The sequence below is a fragment of the Drosophila gunungcola genome, chromosome 3R (genome assembly GCF_025200985.1).
Source record: "Drosophila gunungcola strain Sukarami chromosome 3R, Dgunungcola_SK_2, whole genome shotgun sequence".
Classification (NCBI taxonomy): domain Eukaryota; kingdom Metazoa; phylum Arthropoda; class Insecta; order Diptera; family Drosophilidae; genus Drosophila; species Drosophila gunungcola.
In genome coordinates this window covers 27,641,292-27,658,830 of record NC_069139.1, presented here as the reverse complement: position 1 = coordinate 27,658,830, position 17,539 = coordinate 27,641,292, and the positions used below count along the sequence as shown (strand labels likewise).

At 42.7% G+C, this 17,539-nt stretch overlaps 5 protein-coding genes across 7 annotated transcripts; 2 read left to right on the top strand and 3 right to left on the bottom strand.

The window, feature by feature from the left end:
* Positions 1-301: 301 nt before the first annotated feature.
* LOC128258502 (vacuolar protein sorting-associated protein 37C) lies at positions 302-1,646 on the top strand. Its single transcript, XM_052990145.1, has 2 exons — positions 302-1,108; positions 1,414-1,646. Exon 1 carries the CDS (start codon positions 407-409, stop codon positions 1,049-1,051), a length of 645 nt encoding a protein of 214 aa, XP_052846105.1. The 5' UTR covers positions 302-406; the 3' UTR covers positions 1,052-1,108; positions 1,414-1,646.
* LOC128258495 (katanin p60 ATPase-containing subunit A-like 1) lies at positions 1,377-7,287 on the bottom strand. Its single transcript, XM_052990131.1, has 6 exons — positions 7,016-7,287; positions 5,995-6,216; positions 4,632-5,241; positions 4,202-4,323; positions 2,601-3,160; positions 1,377-2,274 (listed from the first exon to the last, which is right to left on the bottom strand). The coding sequence occupies exons 1-6, from the start codon at positions 7,025-7,027 to the stop codon at positions 2,076-2,078; spliced, it is 1,725 nt and encodes a 574-aa protein (XP_052846091.1). The 5' UTR covers positions 7,028-7,287; the 3' UTR covers positions 1,377-2,075.
* A 651-nt stretch (positions 7,288-7,938) lies between these two features.
* Positions 7,939-10,872, bottom strand: LOC128258401 (proteasome subunit beta type-7). Of its 3 annotated transcripts, XM_052989999.1 has the most exons (4): positions 10,539-10,872; positions 10,356-10,466; positions 9,555-9,734; positions 7,939-8,810 (listed from the first exon to the last, which is right to left on the bottom strand). In XM_052989999.1, exons 1-4 carry the CDS (start codon positions 10,547-10,549, stop codon positions 8,105-8,107), a joined length of 1,008 nt encoding a protein of 335 aa, XP_052845959.1. In that variant the 5' UTR covers positions 10,550-10,872; the 3' UTR covers positions 7,939-8,104. The 3 variants fall into 3 exon arrangements, with proteins under 3 accessions (XP_052845959.1, XP_052845967.1, XP_052845976.1); XM_052990007.1 differs by lacking the exons at positions 10,356-10,466; positions 10,539-10,872 and having other exon boundaries at positions 9,551-9,682; XM_052990016.1 differs by lacking the exons at positions 9,555-9,734; positions 10,356-10,466; positions 10,539-10,872 and adding an exon at positions 9,007-9,500 and having other exon boundaries at positions 7,939-8,915.
* A 636-nt stretch (positions 10,873-11,508) lies between these two features.
* LOC128260422 (MMS19 nucleotide excision repair protein) lies at positions 11,509-15,460 on the top strand. Its single transcript, XM_052993419.1, has 6 exons — positions 11,509-11,710; positions 11,775-12,158; positions 12,690-13,039; positions 13,097-14,542; positions 14,607-15,029; positions 15,192-15,460. Exons 1-6 carry the CDS (start codon positions 11,626-11,628, stop codon positions 15,381-15,383), a joined length of 2,880 nt encoding a protein of 959 aa, XP_052849379.1. The 5' UTR covers positions 11,509-11,625; the 3' UTR covers positions 15,384-15,460.
* Positions 15,461-16,304: 844 nt separating this feature from the next.
* Positions 16,305-17,497, bottom strand: LOC128260518 (MORN repeat-containing protein 4 homolog). The gene is made up of 3 exons (XM_052993596.1): positions 17,288-17,497; positions 16,926-17,223; positions 16,305-16,711 (listed from the first exon to the last, which is right to left on the bottom strand). The coding sequence occupies exons 1-3, from the start codon at positions 17,313-17,315 to the stop codon at positions 16,444-16,446; spliced, it is 594 nt and encodes a 197-aa protein (XP_052849556.1). The 5' UTR covers positions 17,316-17,497; the 3' UTR covers positions 16,305-16,443.
* Between the last annotated feature and the right edge of the window lie 42 nt (positions 17,498-17,539).

The following is a 17,539-nucleotide window of genomic DNA, read 5'->3' as shown; positions in this document are numbered from 1 at the left end:
TTTTCAATCGATGAGAAGTGTATCTTGAAAACTCTCGAACGCAGGTAAAAAACAAGCGGCAAAATCTCTGTATTAGGTCGAGACGCAGTAACAGAGTCCATGTGTAAACAGGGCATTAGTTTGAAAACTAAGTCCGATAAAATCCATACATTTGTAAATAATTTATTTAAGTTGGTAAGCTGTTTATCAAATTTTGGTGGTTTGAGGAATACCCAAAATATACATTAAGTAGAATGTCAAGTTATATGTCAGTGAGAACAACCTGACTTGAAACATCGTATAAAGAATATCGCTGTGTCTATGTTATCTCTAGGCTTCTTCCATCTCTAACTAATAGTCATTGAAAAATAAAGTCGCAAAATTATAATAGTTGGAGAGTCGACTTAGTCTCAGACAGAAAGCGAAAATGTACCAGGAATACATGAACCAATTGCAGGCGTCCCTTACGCCAATGGGCTCCGATGAACTGAAGGAGCTGCTGAACAACGACGACAAGCTAGACGAGAAGGTGGACGAGGTGCTCCAAGTGCTACGAAACCAGAAGACCAGCGTTTTCGAGGACAATCGGAGTCGAGCAGAGCGAAACATAGAGCGGGAGCCGCAGATCATAGAGCTGCGGGGTCGGCTGGCGGAACTGTCGGACGAGGGACGCACTCGTTGCTCCTCCGTCCAGGAAAAGCTCTCCGAGCTCAAGGAGAAGTCAGGCGGAGTGGGTCCGGAAACAGCCTTGGCCCTGCTGCAGACTGCCGCCTCCGAGAGCGAGGAGCAGACCGAGGAGATGGTCAAGAAGTTCAACGACAGTGACCTGGGGGTGGAGGCCTTCCTGGAGGAGTTCCTCGCCAGCCGACGGACCATGCACCTGCGTCGCCTCAAGGCCGAGAAGATGCAGGACCTCATGCGCAAACAGCGCCAGGGTCCGCCGCCCAACGCTTCTCTGCCAACCTATGGAAATTTGCCCTCTGGCGGATTCTATCCCTCGGCAGGCGGCTCCGCTCCGTATCCCATGATGGGTCCTCTGATGCCCATGCCCCCACCGACCAGACCCTACTGAGATCTCGGCCTTTGTTCGTAGCGTATTCAACTGCCATTGCGCATCAACCTTCTGCAGGCGAGTTTATATATATATCAGTTTTAAGTGTAATAAATATTGGGTGATTTATCAGGACAGCTTCAGGTTTTCTTTTTATGGATCAATTCGTTCAACGTAGTTCTTTTTTCGCCATCCCAACAAAAGATAAACAACTAAGCTAGTTGGCAAAGCCGGACACTAAATTAGACAATTTTAGCCTGATCGCTTAAGTGGCAGCTACAGGATATGACAAAAAAAAAAAAGAATTTGCCAGAAGCACCCAAAAATTCACAAAACTTTACTTACATATAGTTAAAAACTGTGTTTATTGTTTAAAATTTTAGAATCCTCACTTTAAGTACATATTGCTTCAGTTTCTTCTTCTGATTACAGTGGGTTAATTGCAAATCAGAGGGAACGTTTTGCCTGCTTTAAAATTAACGTTTGAGGTGCTCTACATCTCTGCCTGCACTAAACTATGATATATGTATATGTATAAGTAAAGCGAAAATTAACATTAATATTAGACAGTGAACATTTCTTGTTAAAAATAAATTTTTTGGATAAAAAAATGAAACGATTTGGAGTGTGCATTTCGTGGGAGTATGGGGCCAAGGCTAGGCGGCGTTTAAAGCGTTTCCTTATTGCATATAGAGTGTGATTGTGGGTTAACGATTAGTTGGAAGGATTGTGCTTGATGGAGTGTGTGGGTTTGTTTGTTATTGCCTATATCTCGACTTCGATTCAATTTCAGTTTTGCATTTGTTTTTTCTCTTTGAGAGCGGTTAGTCTTTTATAATTCCAACGGCCTCTGGTTCAATGTATATATGTAAATATATAGATTGTATCGTATATGCAAAATGTTATATATAAAATATGTTCAACTCTTCCGTTCGGCTTGGATCGGCTCGGTTCTCACTTTAAAAGCTTAAAGACTTAAGCGCATATCTAGGGCTATTCAAAAATATATTCCTACAATTGCTAGCCATTCGCGTGGGCAACGCCATCATGACGAGCCGAACTCCTTCATCCACTTCTCGTATTTGTCCAGGTCCGCCCGGGACACGCTCTTGTTGCAGCGACTCATGGCCTCATTGAAGTCCTTGTTGGACACGGGCAGGTCCACCTCCTCAGTGGCCAACTGTCGGATCTGCTCTGGGGTCAGCCCGGCGATCTTCCGCCGCATTGACATCATGCTTGCTTCCCTATAGAAGATGAGTAATTTGTAGTACTTTTTAAATTCAATCAAATGTTTATAAATTACTTAAAATTTTTAATAAAAATAGTTTAAAACAATCATAACAAAGTTATTCGAATTATAAAAAATGATAAGAGGAAATATATTTTTAGGGATGAAGTTCTGTTTTAGAAGTTTTTAGGATCGCGGCCGATTGATAATATGTTTTACAGACTAAGGTCTGTTTTCTCGACCGCACGGTAAGCTGAGAGTAAGTTTAAACTTTAGAAATTATATAATACAATCTTCCTAAATGATTTAGTAGGTTTTTTTTTACAAGTCTGTTCAACCCACCTGCACACGTTTGTGATGTCAGCTCCGGAATATCCCTTTAGCTCGTTGGCTACGTAAGTAAGATCGACGCTATCGTCCACCTTGACCTCGCGCAGATTGATCTTTAGCAGCGCCTCGCGTCCTTCGTCCGATGGCAGTGGGATGTAAATGCGCTTCTCCAGCCGACGTCGCAGCGCTTCATCGATGTCCCAGGGAAAGTTGGTAGCAGCCAGCACCATCACCACCTTGGCTTGTTCCTCTCCGCCACCCACACCGTCCATTTGGACTAGCAGCTCCGACTTGACGCGGCGCGAGGCCTCGTGCTCCGACTCCGATCCTCTACGGGAGCACAGGGAATCGATCTCGTCGATGAAGATTGTGCTGGGCGCATAGAAACGCGCCATCTCAAACAGCAGGCGCACCATCTTCTCTGATTCACCGCGGTATTTGGATGTGAGGGTCGCAGAGCTCACGTTGAAGAAGGTCGTCCCGCATTCGGTGGCCACCGCCTTGGCGAGCATTGTCTTGCCTGTACCCGGGGGTCCCACCATCAGAACTCCCTTCCAGGGTCGCCGAATTCCCTGTTTGAAGGACACAAAATTTAAATGAAATAAAATTTAAAATCGTTTTCATATTTTTTAAGAGAGAAGTCTGGATTATACTCCAACCAATTTTAAATATTAGGAAGTTGCGCTCTGCAAGTCTTTTAGTGCACTACTTTTGGAAACCAATCTATAAAAAACGTATTTAAGAAGACAACAGACAGAGTGTACAGAGTGTAGCACCTTTAAAGGTCTACGGATTTAAGTCTTTGGATTGACTCGTAGTCTTGTAAGTCATATAGAAATTCTTAAGAAACATAAGGTCATATTTGGTTATGACGACAAGGAGTTATATTATGATCCCATACTGGAAGAAATTGGTAAAATTGGTTGCTAATTGACTATGACAACAATTTTTTTTTGAAAATCTATTGACTATTCTAAATCTTTCACCCGCTTAAACATTTGCTTGTTAAATTCTTTCAAGTGATATAAAATGAATTATTTGTCAATTCAAAAGAACACCTGTAGGGCTCCTAAACAGATTCGTCTCCCTCATTACGTTTTAGTCACTTGATCAACATAATAATTTTAGTAATTCATCTTGTTGATTCTTAAAATAAAATCCCAGACCGAATATTAGATAATTATGCATCTAATTCAAAGAAAGTAATCTCGTCATTGATAAAATTAAACATGTTTGCTTGACAGTCCATTATGAAATAGTTAAATTTGACCGAACACATTTACAGATAAGATAACAAGCATAGACATAAATTCATAATCAACTTAATTCTGCAATAGAAACTTCAAGCCTCAATACTGATGACCAGACAATTCTAAATACAAATAGACTGACAAAGGCGTTGCACATAGAAAGTTACTATTACCTAGCTACTATTGATATAGCTGCGAGACGGTGAATTTTAGCTTAAACAATTGACTAAATATATAAAGCCCTGAGCCCTGCAAACACAATACTGAAATGAAGCGCGTTTGTTGACCCAACACCATGCTAACCGTAGATTAGCCTCTGGCGGAAAATGATTCAGAGTAAACAAAAAAACGCCGATGACGCACCTTGAAGTAGTCCGGCATGAGCATGGGCAGCACAACGGCCTCTTCCAGCAGCCGCTTGGCGTCGTGCAGGTCGGCAATGTCGTTCCAGCGCACTTTGGGATCCTTTTGAAGAATATCACGTTCTGCAAAGAGGGGTATACCATAAGTTTTAAAGCAAGTGTTGAGACCTAAACAACCTGTATTTCGTATTAACTGTAGTTAATTGTAGCAGGCTTTACAGAAATGGTTTTACAATGAATGAATTAAAATATTGTTACAGGCTCTACAGAAATGGTTTCAAAAGTTTAAACGAATTTACTTTGTTATTATTCTGTGACACTGATGGGTTTCATATGCCTTATTTTGTAATACTTCAAAATAAATTATTGTAACTTTGATTTCAAATGTTTCCCTAACATCAGACACCATATCACTAGCGTATGCCGCTTACCAAGAATGTCGACTAGCTCGGCTTCGATGTGGTTGTTGGGCTGGAACTTGCGCTCCTCCTCCTGGGCGGCCTGCTGATCTCCGTTCTCCCCTTCGCCGGCGGCTCCACCGCCATTGCTGCCTGCAGCAGTGGAGTCGTCGTCTCTAGCCTCGTTGGTGTTGTTCGATGTGGACAGCTTGCGTCCGCCCACACGTCCGTTGGTGGTGCGTGCTCCACTGCTCGGTGCTGCGGCAGACGCCGAGTTGCGGGAGTTGCGTGTCGAGGCCGCACCATTCCGGGCAGTGCTCTGTGGGATTGTGCTGTTGGGGCGGCTGTTCTGAGTGGCCGGAGCGGTGCGGCGATTGCTCGGTGCGGCTCGCCGTCCCACGGCCTGGGTGGTGGGTGGTGGTTTCGGCGGACCCCACACATCGGGATCCTTGGGCGGAGGCGTCCAAATATCGGGGTCCGGCTTAAACCAGGCGGATGGATCTTTACTGGTGGTGCTCTCCTCGCTAAGCTGGTGGCGGAGCTTGTGGGCGAATTTGGTGCTCTGCAGGTCGAGCGAGATGTCTTGTAGAGTGCGCTGGATGGCCTTGATCTTGGCGTGCTCTTGGCTGATTTGCTGGTTGATCTGTGAATTAATGACAATTTAGTACTAGTTGTAAGTGGATTGCAAAAATCTTAGTAAGACTATAATTATTGAGTTTATTGTAATTTGTATTCATATATTTTGGATTGTGATCTGTTTTAGTAAGACTATAATTATTGAGTTTATTGTAATTTGTATTAATATATTTTGGATTGTGATCTGTTTTAGACCTTAAAGCCTGGGCTATTTTTTAGCCTATATTAAACCAACATATAAGTGTCCGTCTCCCCAAAATCCTCTCATTTTTGTCGCATAATTTATACGGTTGAAATAGTGTTTTTTATGTATACGCAATTAATTGTTTAAACAAAACATAATCTAAAAAAAAAAATTTACGTCATAATAAACATAGTTCAATTTTTGATACCTAATGATCTCAAACTTCTATAAACATAACCACGAAATTACTTTTACAATAATTATTGTAAAGAGTTTTGGGGGAAACGGCTCAGCTTTGTGTAAATCGTGTGACAACATCCTTAAACTGACTTAGAACAATAGAGTATGCGTATGATCGTGTTGGTTTGGAGTTAATGACATTAAAGCGTATGTTTATGTACTTGTTCTACCGTTTACGATCTATGTTTGGATGTATGATGTTCCACTTTCTATATCTTATAGGTGACTAGGCCGAGTTATCAGAGGTCAACAAACTTTTATGGCCTTAGAAGGCTGTTGAAGAGATATGTATGTATGTCCCACTTGCGGATGGGATGGAATTAAGGATAATCTTACCATGCTCCACTTGCCCTTGCGCAGCGGATCCGCAGTGGCCTTAAGCTGGCGGGCGAGCAGCCCCTGGAGGCCCTCATAGTAGATGCACGCCGAGTCGTAGTTGCCCGTCAGAGCCATGTCCCGCGCTAATTTGGCATTCTCGCATATTTCTTCGATCGTAGTCTTGGCCATTACGGTCATTCCTACGCAAGTGGTTGTCTTTTGCTTGCCACCTCGCAGTAACTGGCGATCGGAACATCGGAACAGGTTGTCGTCATTGTGACCAAAAACGAGATAAAGAGATTAGTTCCAATTAAAGCGTTCGAGTGCGTAAGTTTCTCTCTCTTAAGTGTGAGTGGCGAGGGAACAATAGAACGGAAGCGACTTCGTCACTCGCTCGCCTTGCAGGTGAAAATGGAAAGTGAGCCTCAAAAACGACATAAAAAGGAGGAAAACCGGGCGACAATTGCAAATAATAGAATATACCAGTGGCAACGACCCAAGTGCGCTGCTAATTATAAATTATAAGGCACACAGCCGCCTAGTTGACACCAAATTTAAACGCAACGCGCTCCCATTTCCAATTCCGCTTCCAAGGCGGGACGTGGGCCAAAATGCCGATTGGAAAATGTATAAAATTTTTTTGAGCCAAATAAGGAGCCCGACCTTGTTGGCTTTGAATAATTCTTTCAACTCGAATCGTCGTATGCAAAAAAAAAAAAAATCCATGATAAAACAACAACAAAATTAACGCTCGCGCACACACACACACGCACACAGAGCTCAGGTTTCAGCGGCATACATTTACACACACGCTCGCACAATGGGACAAATTAAAGCGATTTAAATAGAATCCAAATCAATTGCAAGCCTCTGGAAACTGGGAACTGCACTTTGCATTCGGCAATCGGACACATTTTCGTTTCTTTTTTTATTTCAAGCTACGTGGGGGCGTCTGCAGTTGCAGCAACAACAAAGCTGACGTCTCGCATCCGCAGTAACAGCGACGACACCTGAACGAATCGCACGGCGGGCGACTTACGGTTATGGACATTAGTGTACTAGCTTTGTTACGCGGCGTTCCAAGCGCAAAATTAATGCGAAACTTATTTAGTTTTGAGTTAAAGGCGCTGCGGTAGCTAAAATAAACTGCTGCTGCCTGTGTTTGTAATACTAGTGGTGTGCGTGTGCTAGTGGCGTGCGGCTTTTCGATATATCGGGTAATTGAGCACGGCCAATTGGCACCCTGTTGCGTTTTGTGCAACAGTCGGCGGATATCGATAGTTTCCAGGGGTGCTTAAAACTAAGGGTGCTATATTAATATAGAAATTAAACTGGAAAGTACGTCTTCAAAGATTCTGGCGGATGAGTAAAAATTAATAAAGGTACAAAAGCAAATGTTTAAATGTTGCATATTTAATACATATTTACATATTTAATACACATTGAATATTTTTCAAATAATTTTCGCAAGTTGGCACTTGGCTCTACTTTATCTTAAGAAAGGTTCGAATTGCGAACTTTTTGTAAAATATTAGCTTAAACTGCTATAATCCTTTTCTTTAATTGCCTAAATTAAAAACGTTGTTGATTTTAAAATATGGAATTTGCGAGGTTAAAAACATCACTGGAAAATTTTATTGCAGCAAATGCAAAACAAATAACAAAAAAATTGAATCGAGCATTGGACAATGTCTAGGAGCCACTAACATTGTGAAGGATATATAGTTTATTTTATACCAAAATTCAAAAAAATATATTTTTTCTTTTAATTCATGGGAAGCGTTTAGCGTTTTTAATAAAGAACTGTAATAAGGGAATGTATTAACTAGTTTTTATTGCTGATTTCAGTTAATAGTAAATGCAGTAATCAGTTTCGAGCTATTTTTTATTTTGGGTAACAAAAATTCTGATACTAGTGAAAAAAATGGCATTAATTTGTAATTTAAATAGTATATAATAATCAGCCTTGTTCTCAGATCCACATACATATACTTTCGATTTAAAATCAATGCAATAAACAGTAAACTAAAATAAACGAGATAGTTTGGGCAATAACAAAGTTATTTTTAGGACTTCCCAAGGGTACAAAGTGTCCTTTCGATTTTCGGAACAAAAGGGCATTCTTCGCTTATTCCAACCTCCTCCTTTTGGCCTTGGGTGGGCCGAGATATTCGTGCCTGCGATTGACTCTTTCTCCAGCGTCACCACGGCTATTTCCTGGTCCAGGTGGTAAGCTGAGACCTTCTTGTCTGAAGCCAGGACATTCGTCCCCCTCCAAGGCCTCTCCCCACGGCACCACCCTGTGCTCGATAGTGGACAAAATGGTAGTGCAGCCGGGCTTGATAACCAGCGGAAAGGCTCGAATCGGAGTTTCCTTGTTCAGGGCACGCTCTTCCCAGTGGACCGAGAAGTCTGAGCGAATGATGCAGAGACACACATTGTTACCGGACTGCAGGTCGTTGTCTACGCCGACGGCTACGGCATCGCGGACCAGATCGCGGGCGGATTCCTCATCCAGATTTTGTTCCCAGCGTGCTTCCAGTACGGACATGGCTGCCATACAGCCGGAACCCAGCGACGTGAACGGCACGGTGTCTGTAGTGCCATCGGACCGGGTGCAAAATAAATGTGTTTTAAAATCTGCATCCACGCCCCCGATGATCACATTGGCCACCATTTTTCCATCGAAGCGGTAGAGCACCTGCCTCATCACTTGGTTGGCGCAGCGCACCGGCACCTTGCGGAATCCGGTGTTCATGCGGTGGAGCTCCAGCTGCGCCCTCGTCACCTCCATCAAGGCAGCCGAGTCCTGTGCGATTCCGGCACCACCGGCACTTGTAAATAATAAATAGTTTACAAAATCTAGAATACATTAGTGCGCTTCCGAAAAGCTCGACCTCCGATTTTTTTTAATTTTCAGAATCCATTTTTTTAGGGGCCTGATAATGAATAATTTGGTAAAACTTGAGAAATCAAAAATAGCGCTATTTTTTATTTTCGTATTTTTTTTTTTTTAATTAAGACTCTTACCAAAAATACTTTTAAAGAACATTTTTAGATCTAGTTAAAATACACATTTTATGTGAAAAATTTAAAAAACTTTTGCCTGCTGTCATTTTTAAAAAAGCGCTCCATGACGAGTTGGCATAGCTGTTCTAAAATTAGGAATAAGGTAATGTATCGGAAGATAATATAAAAAAACAAAGAGAACGGTTTTAAACGTTTTTTCAAAGAAATCGGTATTGTCCCCAATTCATTCTTAATTAGGGTCCAAACCACATGGATCCTTAAATTTGACGCGATCGGAGGTCGGGGTTTTTTGGAAGTTCAACCGAGCGATGCATTGATCAACATTGTCTTTAACATTTTCGAAATATGATTCTAAATTTCTTAATTTTGTCACAATATGAAGTCATAAGATTCTATTCTCAAACTGTAAGTCAATACAATATAATGCAGTCAGTAATAAGTCAAGAGAGTCGAATGTTTCACATTTATAGATAAAATCACATACTAAAGTCAATGTTGATTTAAACAGCGCCCTGAACACAAGCCTTTAATCGAAAATATATACCTACAATATGTTGCTCTGTAGCTGATAAATTTTGCGATTTTTTTTCGAGGGTATTATGTGTCCGTTAGTAACCCTGGAATCCGCGCCAATGATCACGCCTCCGTCATAAATGACCCCCGCAACGGTCGTGCCGGTGCCAATGCAATTCGGCACCGAAATACCGTTTTTGACAAGTCCTTTGTTGCTGTGAAAACAAGTTAATTGGATCTTAATAAAGTATTTAAGGCCTTACAATTTTTCAAAATTGATGTTTATACCCTAGAAGATATTATATTATAACTTCAGTCAGTAGTTGCAACGCAGTGAAGGGTACTTTTTCCAGCCCTATAATTTATATATTCTTGACCAGCATCACTAGGATAGTGAATTTATGTCCGTCCGTCCGTTTCCACGCAAACTAGTCTTTCAGTTTTAAAGTTATCTGCATGAAACTTTCCCAAAACTTGTGTTTGCAGGTAGTATATAAGTCGAAACGAGCCCGATCGGACGACTATACCATATAGCTCCCATAGGAACAATCGGAAAAAAACGATTGTTAATATCATATAGCTACCATGGACACAATCGTAATATTAAAAAAAAAGTATATGAAAAAAATTCGAACTTCTCTAATTTCAATTTTTTTTATTGTTTGGACATATTAATGATTTAATAATTTCTTCTAATTGTATTCAAATCAGAATACAAATACAATACACCATCATTAAAAATAAATTGGAGTTATTAGGAAAAAAAATTTTAGAATTTAAAAATAAATATAATTAACTTCATATAAATTGTTGTTTCATTTAAAATACTAACTCACCGCAAACAATTGTCGAAACTAAAGCCACTTGGACCGCACTGATATGGCGATCGGGCTGCATATTTCATCATCGTTGGTATTCCATTAAACATTATGCATTTATTTTCACCACTTGAAAATAATAAATATATTTATATTTATTTGTGTTTTTTTTATTGTTATGAATGTTTTTGCACAACCCACTTGATCTCCATTACTGGGCAAAATAGAACCACAAATGCCCACAATTAGAATGATGATTAAGTCAATTGTTCCAAGCTATTATTTCCTTGCAGAGGAATTATAATTTCATTGTCCAAGGTTTGCATGGCAGTGATGGAGACATTTCCGACAATGGGCGTATTTACCAGAAAAACATGATCACTGATCAATGATGGATCAGTAATCAGTGATCAAGTTTGTTCTGTTGTACGCTTATGATGCACCCAGCTTTAATAATCCCGATCCATTTGGATGCCATTTTTGTTGAATGCGTTCCAAAATATAGTTGTAAACATTTATAAAGATTCGAATTTATAAGTTTACATTAAGCATTTACAGTGATAATGAACAAATATAGTTGCAAGATGGCGGGTTAATTTTAAATTGTTTTTCGTTTGTCAACAAGCCCAGCTCACTGACAGTAAGACCGAAGCACACATAGTTTCGATGAACTCCCAAAACTTCGGTCACACTATAAAGAATAAACTTTTTATAGCCTTAAGCTAAGTACTCAAATGGACGAAATCCGATGGTCAGCGAGAGGCAAATAACCGGCGAACGCTTTCTGGCAGTCCATTTTAAAAAAGGTCCCCGTCAACGCAGACCTTTTTGCAGGACCATCAGAAGTAAAAAATAAAAAAAAATGTGTTTATGCTAGGACTTTAAACTAGGTACTTGACGAAAGGAAAACCAAAAAAACGTGAAAATTGTAATTTTGACAGACATTTTTACATAAAATGATAATTTTCGTAAAAGTGCTGTTCCCTTATTTAATTGTTGTAATTGAAAATAATAAAATTCTTTCGTTCAAGATCTTGTAAATTATATTTCCTAGTTCGGCTTATTCAGGCTTCCCTAGGTAGCAAGGTACGTTTTATATCAAAATCCAGAAAATAGCTATTTAATCGCTAAAGACAGCTATCATGCACTGACCCGAAAATGGTCCGGCAACGCTGCACTATAGATAAGGCCCATACGGCAAGTCATCGGTTATCGGTTCTTAACATTTCGGCTTAACGTGCTTAAACACATATTAAATTTAGACACCACGCAAGCGACGGCGCCCAAAATGACAACGCCCACGCGTGCCACCCTGGAGAAGGCTCTAAAGAGCGATAAGAAGCTTGTGAAGGCCGCCACCCAGATAGCCCAGGGCAGGTTCCAAACCGCATCCCCGACAGACCGACCGTTCTCACTGAGATTTCTTTGTTTTTTTAGATTTGGCCTCCAAGGCCTACGACATATCCACCCTGGCCGAGGAGCTAGGCTTCGCTCTGTCCTCGCCTGACATGGAGGAGCGGGTGGCCGGAACCAACCTGCTGTCCGCCGTGCTGGTCGCCCTGCCGCAGGATCTGCTCCAGGAGCGGCAGTTGGAGTTCCTCAGCACCTTCTACATGGACCGCCTTCGGGACCACCACAACGTGATGCCGGCTATCATTGACGGTATCGATGCTTTGGTCCACATGAAGGCTCTGCCGCGCGCCCTAGTTCCCCAGATCCTGCAGTCCTTCTTCGAGCACACCACCTGCCAGTCGCAGACGCGTGGCGACCGCACCAAGTTATTCAACATCTTCAAGTACCTGACGATCAACTTCAAGGAGGGTGAGGTCTTAGTTTCTACCCCATGGCAGTCATTTGGGGCGTTTTCGATTTAATTATAACAATGGTTTTTAGCAGCATTGCAACCTTTTGTTCAAATACGCAGACAGAAACATTTAGTTTTCTGCTAACTTGCTTTTTTGAAGCAACATTTGGTTTAAGATAAACATAATTTAAAGAACTAAAGTTGAATTTTGTTATATCATATTAATTTAATTGACATAAACGTTTGATGGCATAAGTTATTAGAATTAAGCCTTCATAACTATACTTTTTACGCCCATATCCATATCTTAAATATTTAGCTTAAAGAGTCATGGTTCTTTTCCATAAGTGATAAGTTTTAGTCATGAAAAAATGAAGGCGCAAATTGATTAAGCTTGTCAGAGCATTAAAAGCTTTTTTTATTATTTAGTTTTATGTTTTTGATATTAAAATAGTGGGCGAAATTTAAAGATGCTTTCTGTTTGTTATAATATCGTGCAACTCAGATTGGTTAAGTTTTAAATTAATCCAAATTATTCTTGCTTTCAGAGCTCCAGACGATGGCCGGTGACTTTGTGTACGGCCTGATAAACTCTATTGACGGCGAGCGTGATCCCCGTAACCTTGACATCATATTCAGCTTTATGCCCGAATTCTTGTCCAAGTATCCGCTGCTTCATTTGGCCGAAGAGATGTTCGAGATCTTCGCTTGCTACTTCCCATTAGACTTTAACCCCAGTAAGCAGGATCCGGCGTCCATAACCCGCGATGGACTGGCGGCGAAGTTGACCGATTGTCTGGTGGGCAACAACGAATTCGCGGAGGGTGCAGTGGTTCTAGCCACAGAGAAGCTGGAGAGCGAGCTGCTGGTAGCCAAACTGGACTCCATAGAGCTGCTGGCAAGAGAAATTTCGATTTTAAATCCCCTAAGCTTATTAACAGTTATTTTCTTTCAGCACCAAGCTGCCTTGAAGTTCCCACCCTCTGTCTTGGAGCCGCACTTCGATCAAATCTGGCAGGCTCTGAAGACAGAGACCTTTCCCGGAAACGACAATGAGGAGATCCTCAAGGCCTCCCTCAAGGCTTTGTCTGCGCTCCTAGAGAGAGCTTCCCACTTACCCGACATAAGCCACAGCTACCAGAGCTCTATCCTGGGCGTAATCCTGCCACACCTCAGCGATGTCAATCAGCGTCTGTTTCATCCTGCCAGCGGCATCGCCTTGGTTTGTGTAGCTGGAGATGCACCCTACGCAGCGGACAAGATCCTCAACAGCTTTTTGCTGAAGTTGCAGGCCACGGATGTGGTGCCCGAACAGCGGATCAAGATCTATTACATAGTTAGCCAGGTCTATAAGCTGTGCGCTTTGCGTGATTCTCTGCAAAAATTGGACACAACGATACGTGAATCCCTGCAGGACGATGTCATCGCTTCTTTGCGATTAATCGAACAGGAAGACTTCGATGCCAAGCAGGAGGATTTGGAGTTGCAGAAGGCGGCCCTTTCTGTGCTCAACGAAAGTGCTCCAGTTCTCAGTGAGAAGCAGCGTGCTTTAGTGTACAAAGCGCTTGTTCAGCTCATAAGCCACCCGTCCATCGATCTGGATTTCACCATACTAACAGTCAGCTTGGGAGCCCTGCAACCGGTGGAAGTGCAGTCAAACTTTATTGACGTCTGCGTGCGAAACTTTGAAATCTTCTCCAACTTTGTGAAGCGGAAGATTTATGCCAATTTGTTGCCCCTTCTGCCGCAGATGGCGTTTAGTCAGCGCATTTTGGATTTGGTAATGACCCAGTCGTTCAAGGACACAACCGCGGAGCCCATTCGCTTGCTGGCCCTCGAGGCGTTGAACAAACTGCTCCTCCTGGGAGATCAGCGCTTTGTTGTGGACTTGCAGCAGGAGTCCAATCTGCTGCACAAGCTCATTGAGCTGGGCCAGCACACGGAGGATCTGTCATTGGAGTCGCTGGAGCAGATTGCGGGAGCATTGAGCCGTGTCACCCAGCAACTGCCCCTCTCCGAACAGAGCGCGATTGTTAGCGAGTACCTTCCTGGACTCGACCTAACCAAGTCTGCGGATTTGTACATTACCAAGGGCCTGCTCGGCTACCTGCACAAAGACATCGCTCTGGACGACCACTTCGACCGGCTGCTAACCGACTTAACCCAGCTCTCCCTCAGCACGGACAATGAGCAGCTGCGCGTGATTGCTCATCACCTGCTTTGCAGCATGGTCAACAAAATGGAGAGCAATCCTGCGAACTTGGGGAAGGTCAAGAAGATTACACAGCAGCTGAAGACTGCCATCAAGAAAGGCGATGTGCGGGCGGTGGAGATCCTTGCCTGGGTGGCGAAGGGCCTGGTGGTCGCGGGATTCGATGAGGCTGCCGAAATTGTTGGCGATGTAATCATTAGTTTTACTATGCGCTCGGTCTGGAACAAATAATGAAATTTCCCTTGTTTTTCAGCTCTCTGATCTTCTCAAGCATCCCAATTTGAGCACTGCCGCCGCCCTGGGATTCGACATAATTGCCGCGGAGTACCCGGAACTGGATTTGCCTGTGATTAAGTTCCTGTACAAGCAAAAGCTCTTCCACACAATCATGGGCAAGATGGGCAGCAAGCTGGCCGACTACTGTGTGCACCACCTCAAGGCTTTCGTCTACGTACTGAAGGCCACGCCGCAGGCGGTGATTAAGCTAAACATCGAGCAGTTGGGTCCGCTGCTGTTCAAGAGTTTGGAGGAGCACAACGAGGCGCAGTCGCTTTGCATTGCGCTGGGCATCTGTGAAAAGTTTGTGGCGCAGCAGGACGCATACTTCCAGGGGCACTTGGCTCATCTCATCCCCAGCTGCCTGGAGCTTTCCAAATACAAGGCGCAGCACACAATGGTAAGTGCCTTTCAGGGATTGCAGACTTTTTCCGGGTTCTCAATTGCTAAATTGCTGGGGATCTTATTTCTAAAGTTTAATAAAAAAAAGCAAAACCAATATTATCTTAAGAAAGTCATACTAAAAATCCATTCTCTTAAATGTGCTCATTTTTTCTTACAGCAAGTTCGCATTGCAGCGCTGCAGTTGCTCTACGACATTACCAAGTATCCCACCTTCGTCCTGTTGCCCCACAAAGTGGATGTTACACTGGCCCTGGCCGCTGCCTTGGATGATCCCAAGCGACTGGTGCGAAACACAGCGGTCAAGGCCAGGAATGCCTGGTACCTGGTTGGAGCAGCTAGTGGGGATTAGCCAAGGAACAATAGCATTCTTGTTAAAACTTTAAAGCCAATAAGCGAACGCACATATTCTAGGATCCATAATCATAATGTTGTGGTTGTTTTTTATTAAGGTTTGAGAAATAATCTTGAAGGCGGATGTCGATTTGAAAAAATACTGGGCAAAGGCTTAAAGATATTAGGCTAATAAACGTGATATTATATCCGTTTTTTCTAGTTTAATGCAGCCTTTTTATATAATTTGTATATGTCACATCTAGGGGGCAGGATGGCTTGCAACTTCAAAACATTTTATTTTATATAAAAAAACCACATCTCAGGAATATCTTGTGAAAATTTCGGAAAAAATCGGGTTAAAACTCGCTGAAATAACGAATATCTCGTATCGTTCTCAAGGTATGCGGTATATAAAAAACTTAAGACGCGTTTTTTTCAAAACTACGATTTTCAAGTCGGTGTGTAACGTAACTCAAAAAGTAATGGTCCGATCTAAATGGAATTTTGCAAGACGCCATTTTTTTGAAGAGACTCCGACCAGCCGCTTCGAAATGAATTATAAATATAAAAAAAAACGCAGATACTCTTCAAATATGAGAAAATATGTTTTTACAGCCTTGGAAACCATACTGCCCATTTAAGAAACCTGCCCGTATTAATCGAGATCTCGGAAACTATGGCAGCAACTAGACTTATGGCAGAGCAATTTTCATAGAAATCCGACTTTACATGATACAGAAAAGTATTTGGGCTGTAGACATATTTAAGGTTGATTAAAGGTTAGCTTTTATATATTTTTTTCGACGCAATCCAGGCAAAGTTATTAAGCATATATATTGCGTAACAGGGCGGAAAGTACCTACAAATTCATAGTCGGGTTGCTTGATATATATTGTAGATATCTTTTCTTCATTTAAAAAAAAAAATACTTAAGGTATTCACTTTTAAATCACTTTTATAGATTTTATTAACCATAGTAATCCAACATGATTTTCTTAAGGTGTATTTTATATTTCCGATTTGAAGAAGTAGCCATGGGTAACTTTTCGGTATTTTCCTGCAAGTCCTGCCTCTGTTTAGTAGGGGTGTTCGCACTGGGAACGGGCCATTAGAGCGCACTTCTGAGCCCGCTGCACCACCTCGGGACACCGACGCCTTCTCATGAAACGGCAGTCTTGGAAGAAGCCCTCGTTCCTGGGAAAACCGTGCGTGAAGTCCTGGAACGTCAGCAGTCCCAGGCCCCAGATCTTGCCGCCACGGAACTCGCCCTCGTACTTCATTCCATCAGCCCGCCAGAAAATCCCATTGCCGTGGAACCATCCCTGATGAAATTCGCCTTCGTATCTAGCTTGGAGAAAGAGTAAATTTGATGTTATATTGATTATTTTCCTCACGGATGCAAACCAACTTTTAAACACCGAAATTTCTATTGAACCTACATATACATACGTAAAATTAAAATACGGTTCACCATTGCTTCATTCGAATGTTAAATGTTTGTTAAAGTCTAAGTCTAAATTTTGAGAAGATTTGCATCCTTGGTAGTATGGAAACTGACTTGGCGCCATCCGCGAACCAGAGGCAGCCCACTCCTTGGCTGAGACCCTCCTGGAACTGGCCATCGTATCGGGTGCCATCGGCAAACTGCAGATGCCCGATGCCGTGCTTCTGTCCGCGCTGGTTCCACTCGCCGATGTAGCGACTCGCATCCTCGTACCGCCACCCGCCCACTTTCACCGCCCCCGCGCTGTACTGACTCTGGCCATGTTGGTGGTGTCCATGCTGCTGGTGGTGGTGCTGCTGCTGCTGATGATGTTGGTTCTCGACCCGGGCCGTGGTCACGCCCACGCTGCTCACTGGGAGATGGACAAGGGTTGGAGTTAACGGTGGCAGACATCCTTTTGTCCCGGGCTTACTTACTGTCATCATCGTAGTCGTCCATGGCCATTGCTCCGTTCACCGCTGGCGATGCGCTTCAAGCTGCTACTGAGCTTTGCCTGTTCCACACCAGAAACACACACTTTGTGTGGCTTCCAACGGGGCGACCTCCCTGGGGTAAATCTAATTAGCATATTGCACTTCTGCACAGTGCGGTTGGGTTTGCAAATCAATGATGTATCACAAAAACGGAGAGCTAGCTGCAGTAGCCGCGTGGCATAGCAATATCTACTG

Excerpts from the sequence above, each read along its gene's own strand:
- LOC128258502 (XM_052990145.1), top strand. The coding sequence starts at position 407 with ATGTACCAGGAATACATGAACCAATTGCAGGCGTCCCTTACGCCAATG.
- LOC128258495 (XM_052990131.1), bottom strand. Across the intron at positions 5,242-5,994 it reads GCAAGGGCAAGTGGAGCATG|ATCAACCAGCAAATCAGCCA; the intron begins GTAAGATTATCC and ends ATTAATTCACAG. Across the intron at positions 2,275-2,600 it reads GACATCACAAACGTGTGCAG|GGAAGCAAGCATGATGTCAA; the intron begins GTGGGTTGAACA and ends CATCTTCTATAG.
- LOC128258401 (XM_052989999.1), bottom strand. Across the intron at positions 9,735-10,355 it reads AGTTTCGACAATTGTTTGCG|CAACAAAGGACTTGTCAAAA; the intron begins GTGAGTTAGTAT and ends TTGTTTTCACAG. Across the intron at positions 8,811-9,554 it reads CAGCTACAGAGCAACATATT|TGCCGGTGGTGCCGGAATCG; the intron begins GTAGGTATATAT and ends ATTATTTACAAG.
- LOC128260422 (XM_052993419.1), top strand. The coding sequence starts at position 11,626 with ATGACAACGCCCACGCGTGCCACCCTGGAGAAGGCTCTAAAGAGCGAT. Across the intron at positions 14,543-14,606 it reads CTGCCGAAATTGTTGGCGAT|CTCTCTGATCTTCTCAAGCA; the intron begins GTAATCATTAGT and ends CTTGTTTTTCAG. Across the intron at positions 15,030-15,191 it reads ACAAGGCGCAGCACACAATG|CAAGTTCGCATTGCAGCGCT; the intron begins GTAAGTGCCTTT and ends TTTTTCTTACAG.
- LOC128260518 (XM_052993596.1), bottom strand. The coding sequence starts at position 17,315 with ATGGCCATGGACGACTACGATGATGACA. Across the intron at positions 17,224-17,287 it reads GGACGACTACGATGATGACA|TGAGCAGCGTGGGCGTGACC; the intron begins GTAAGTAAGCCC and ends TCCATCTCCCAG. Across the intron at positions 16,712-16,925 it reads TGGTTCGCGGATGGCGCCAA|ATACGAAGGCGAATTTCATC; the intron begins GTCAGTTTCCAT and ends TCTCCAAGCTAG.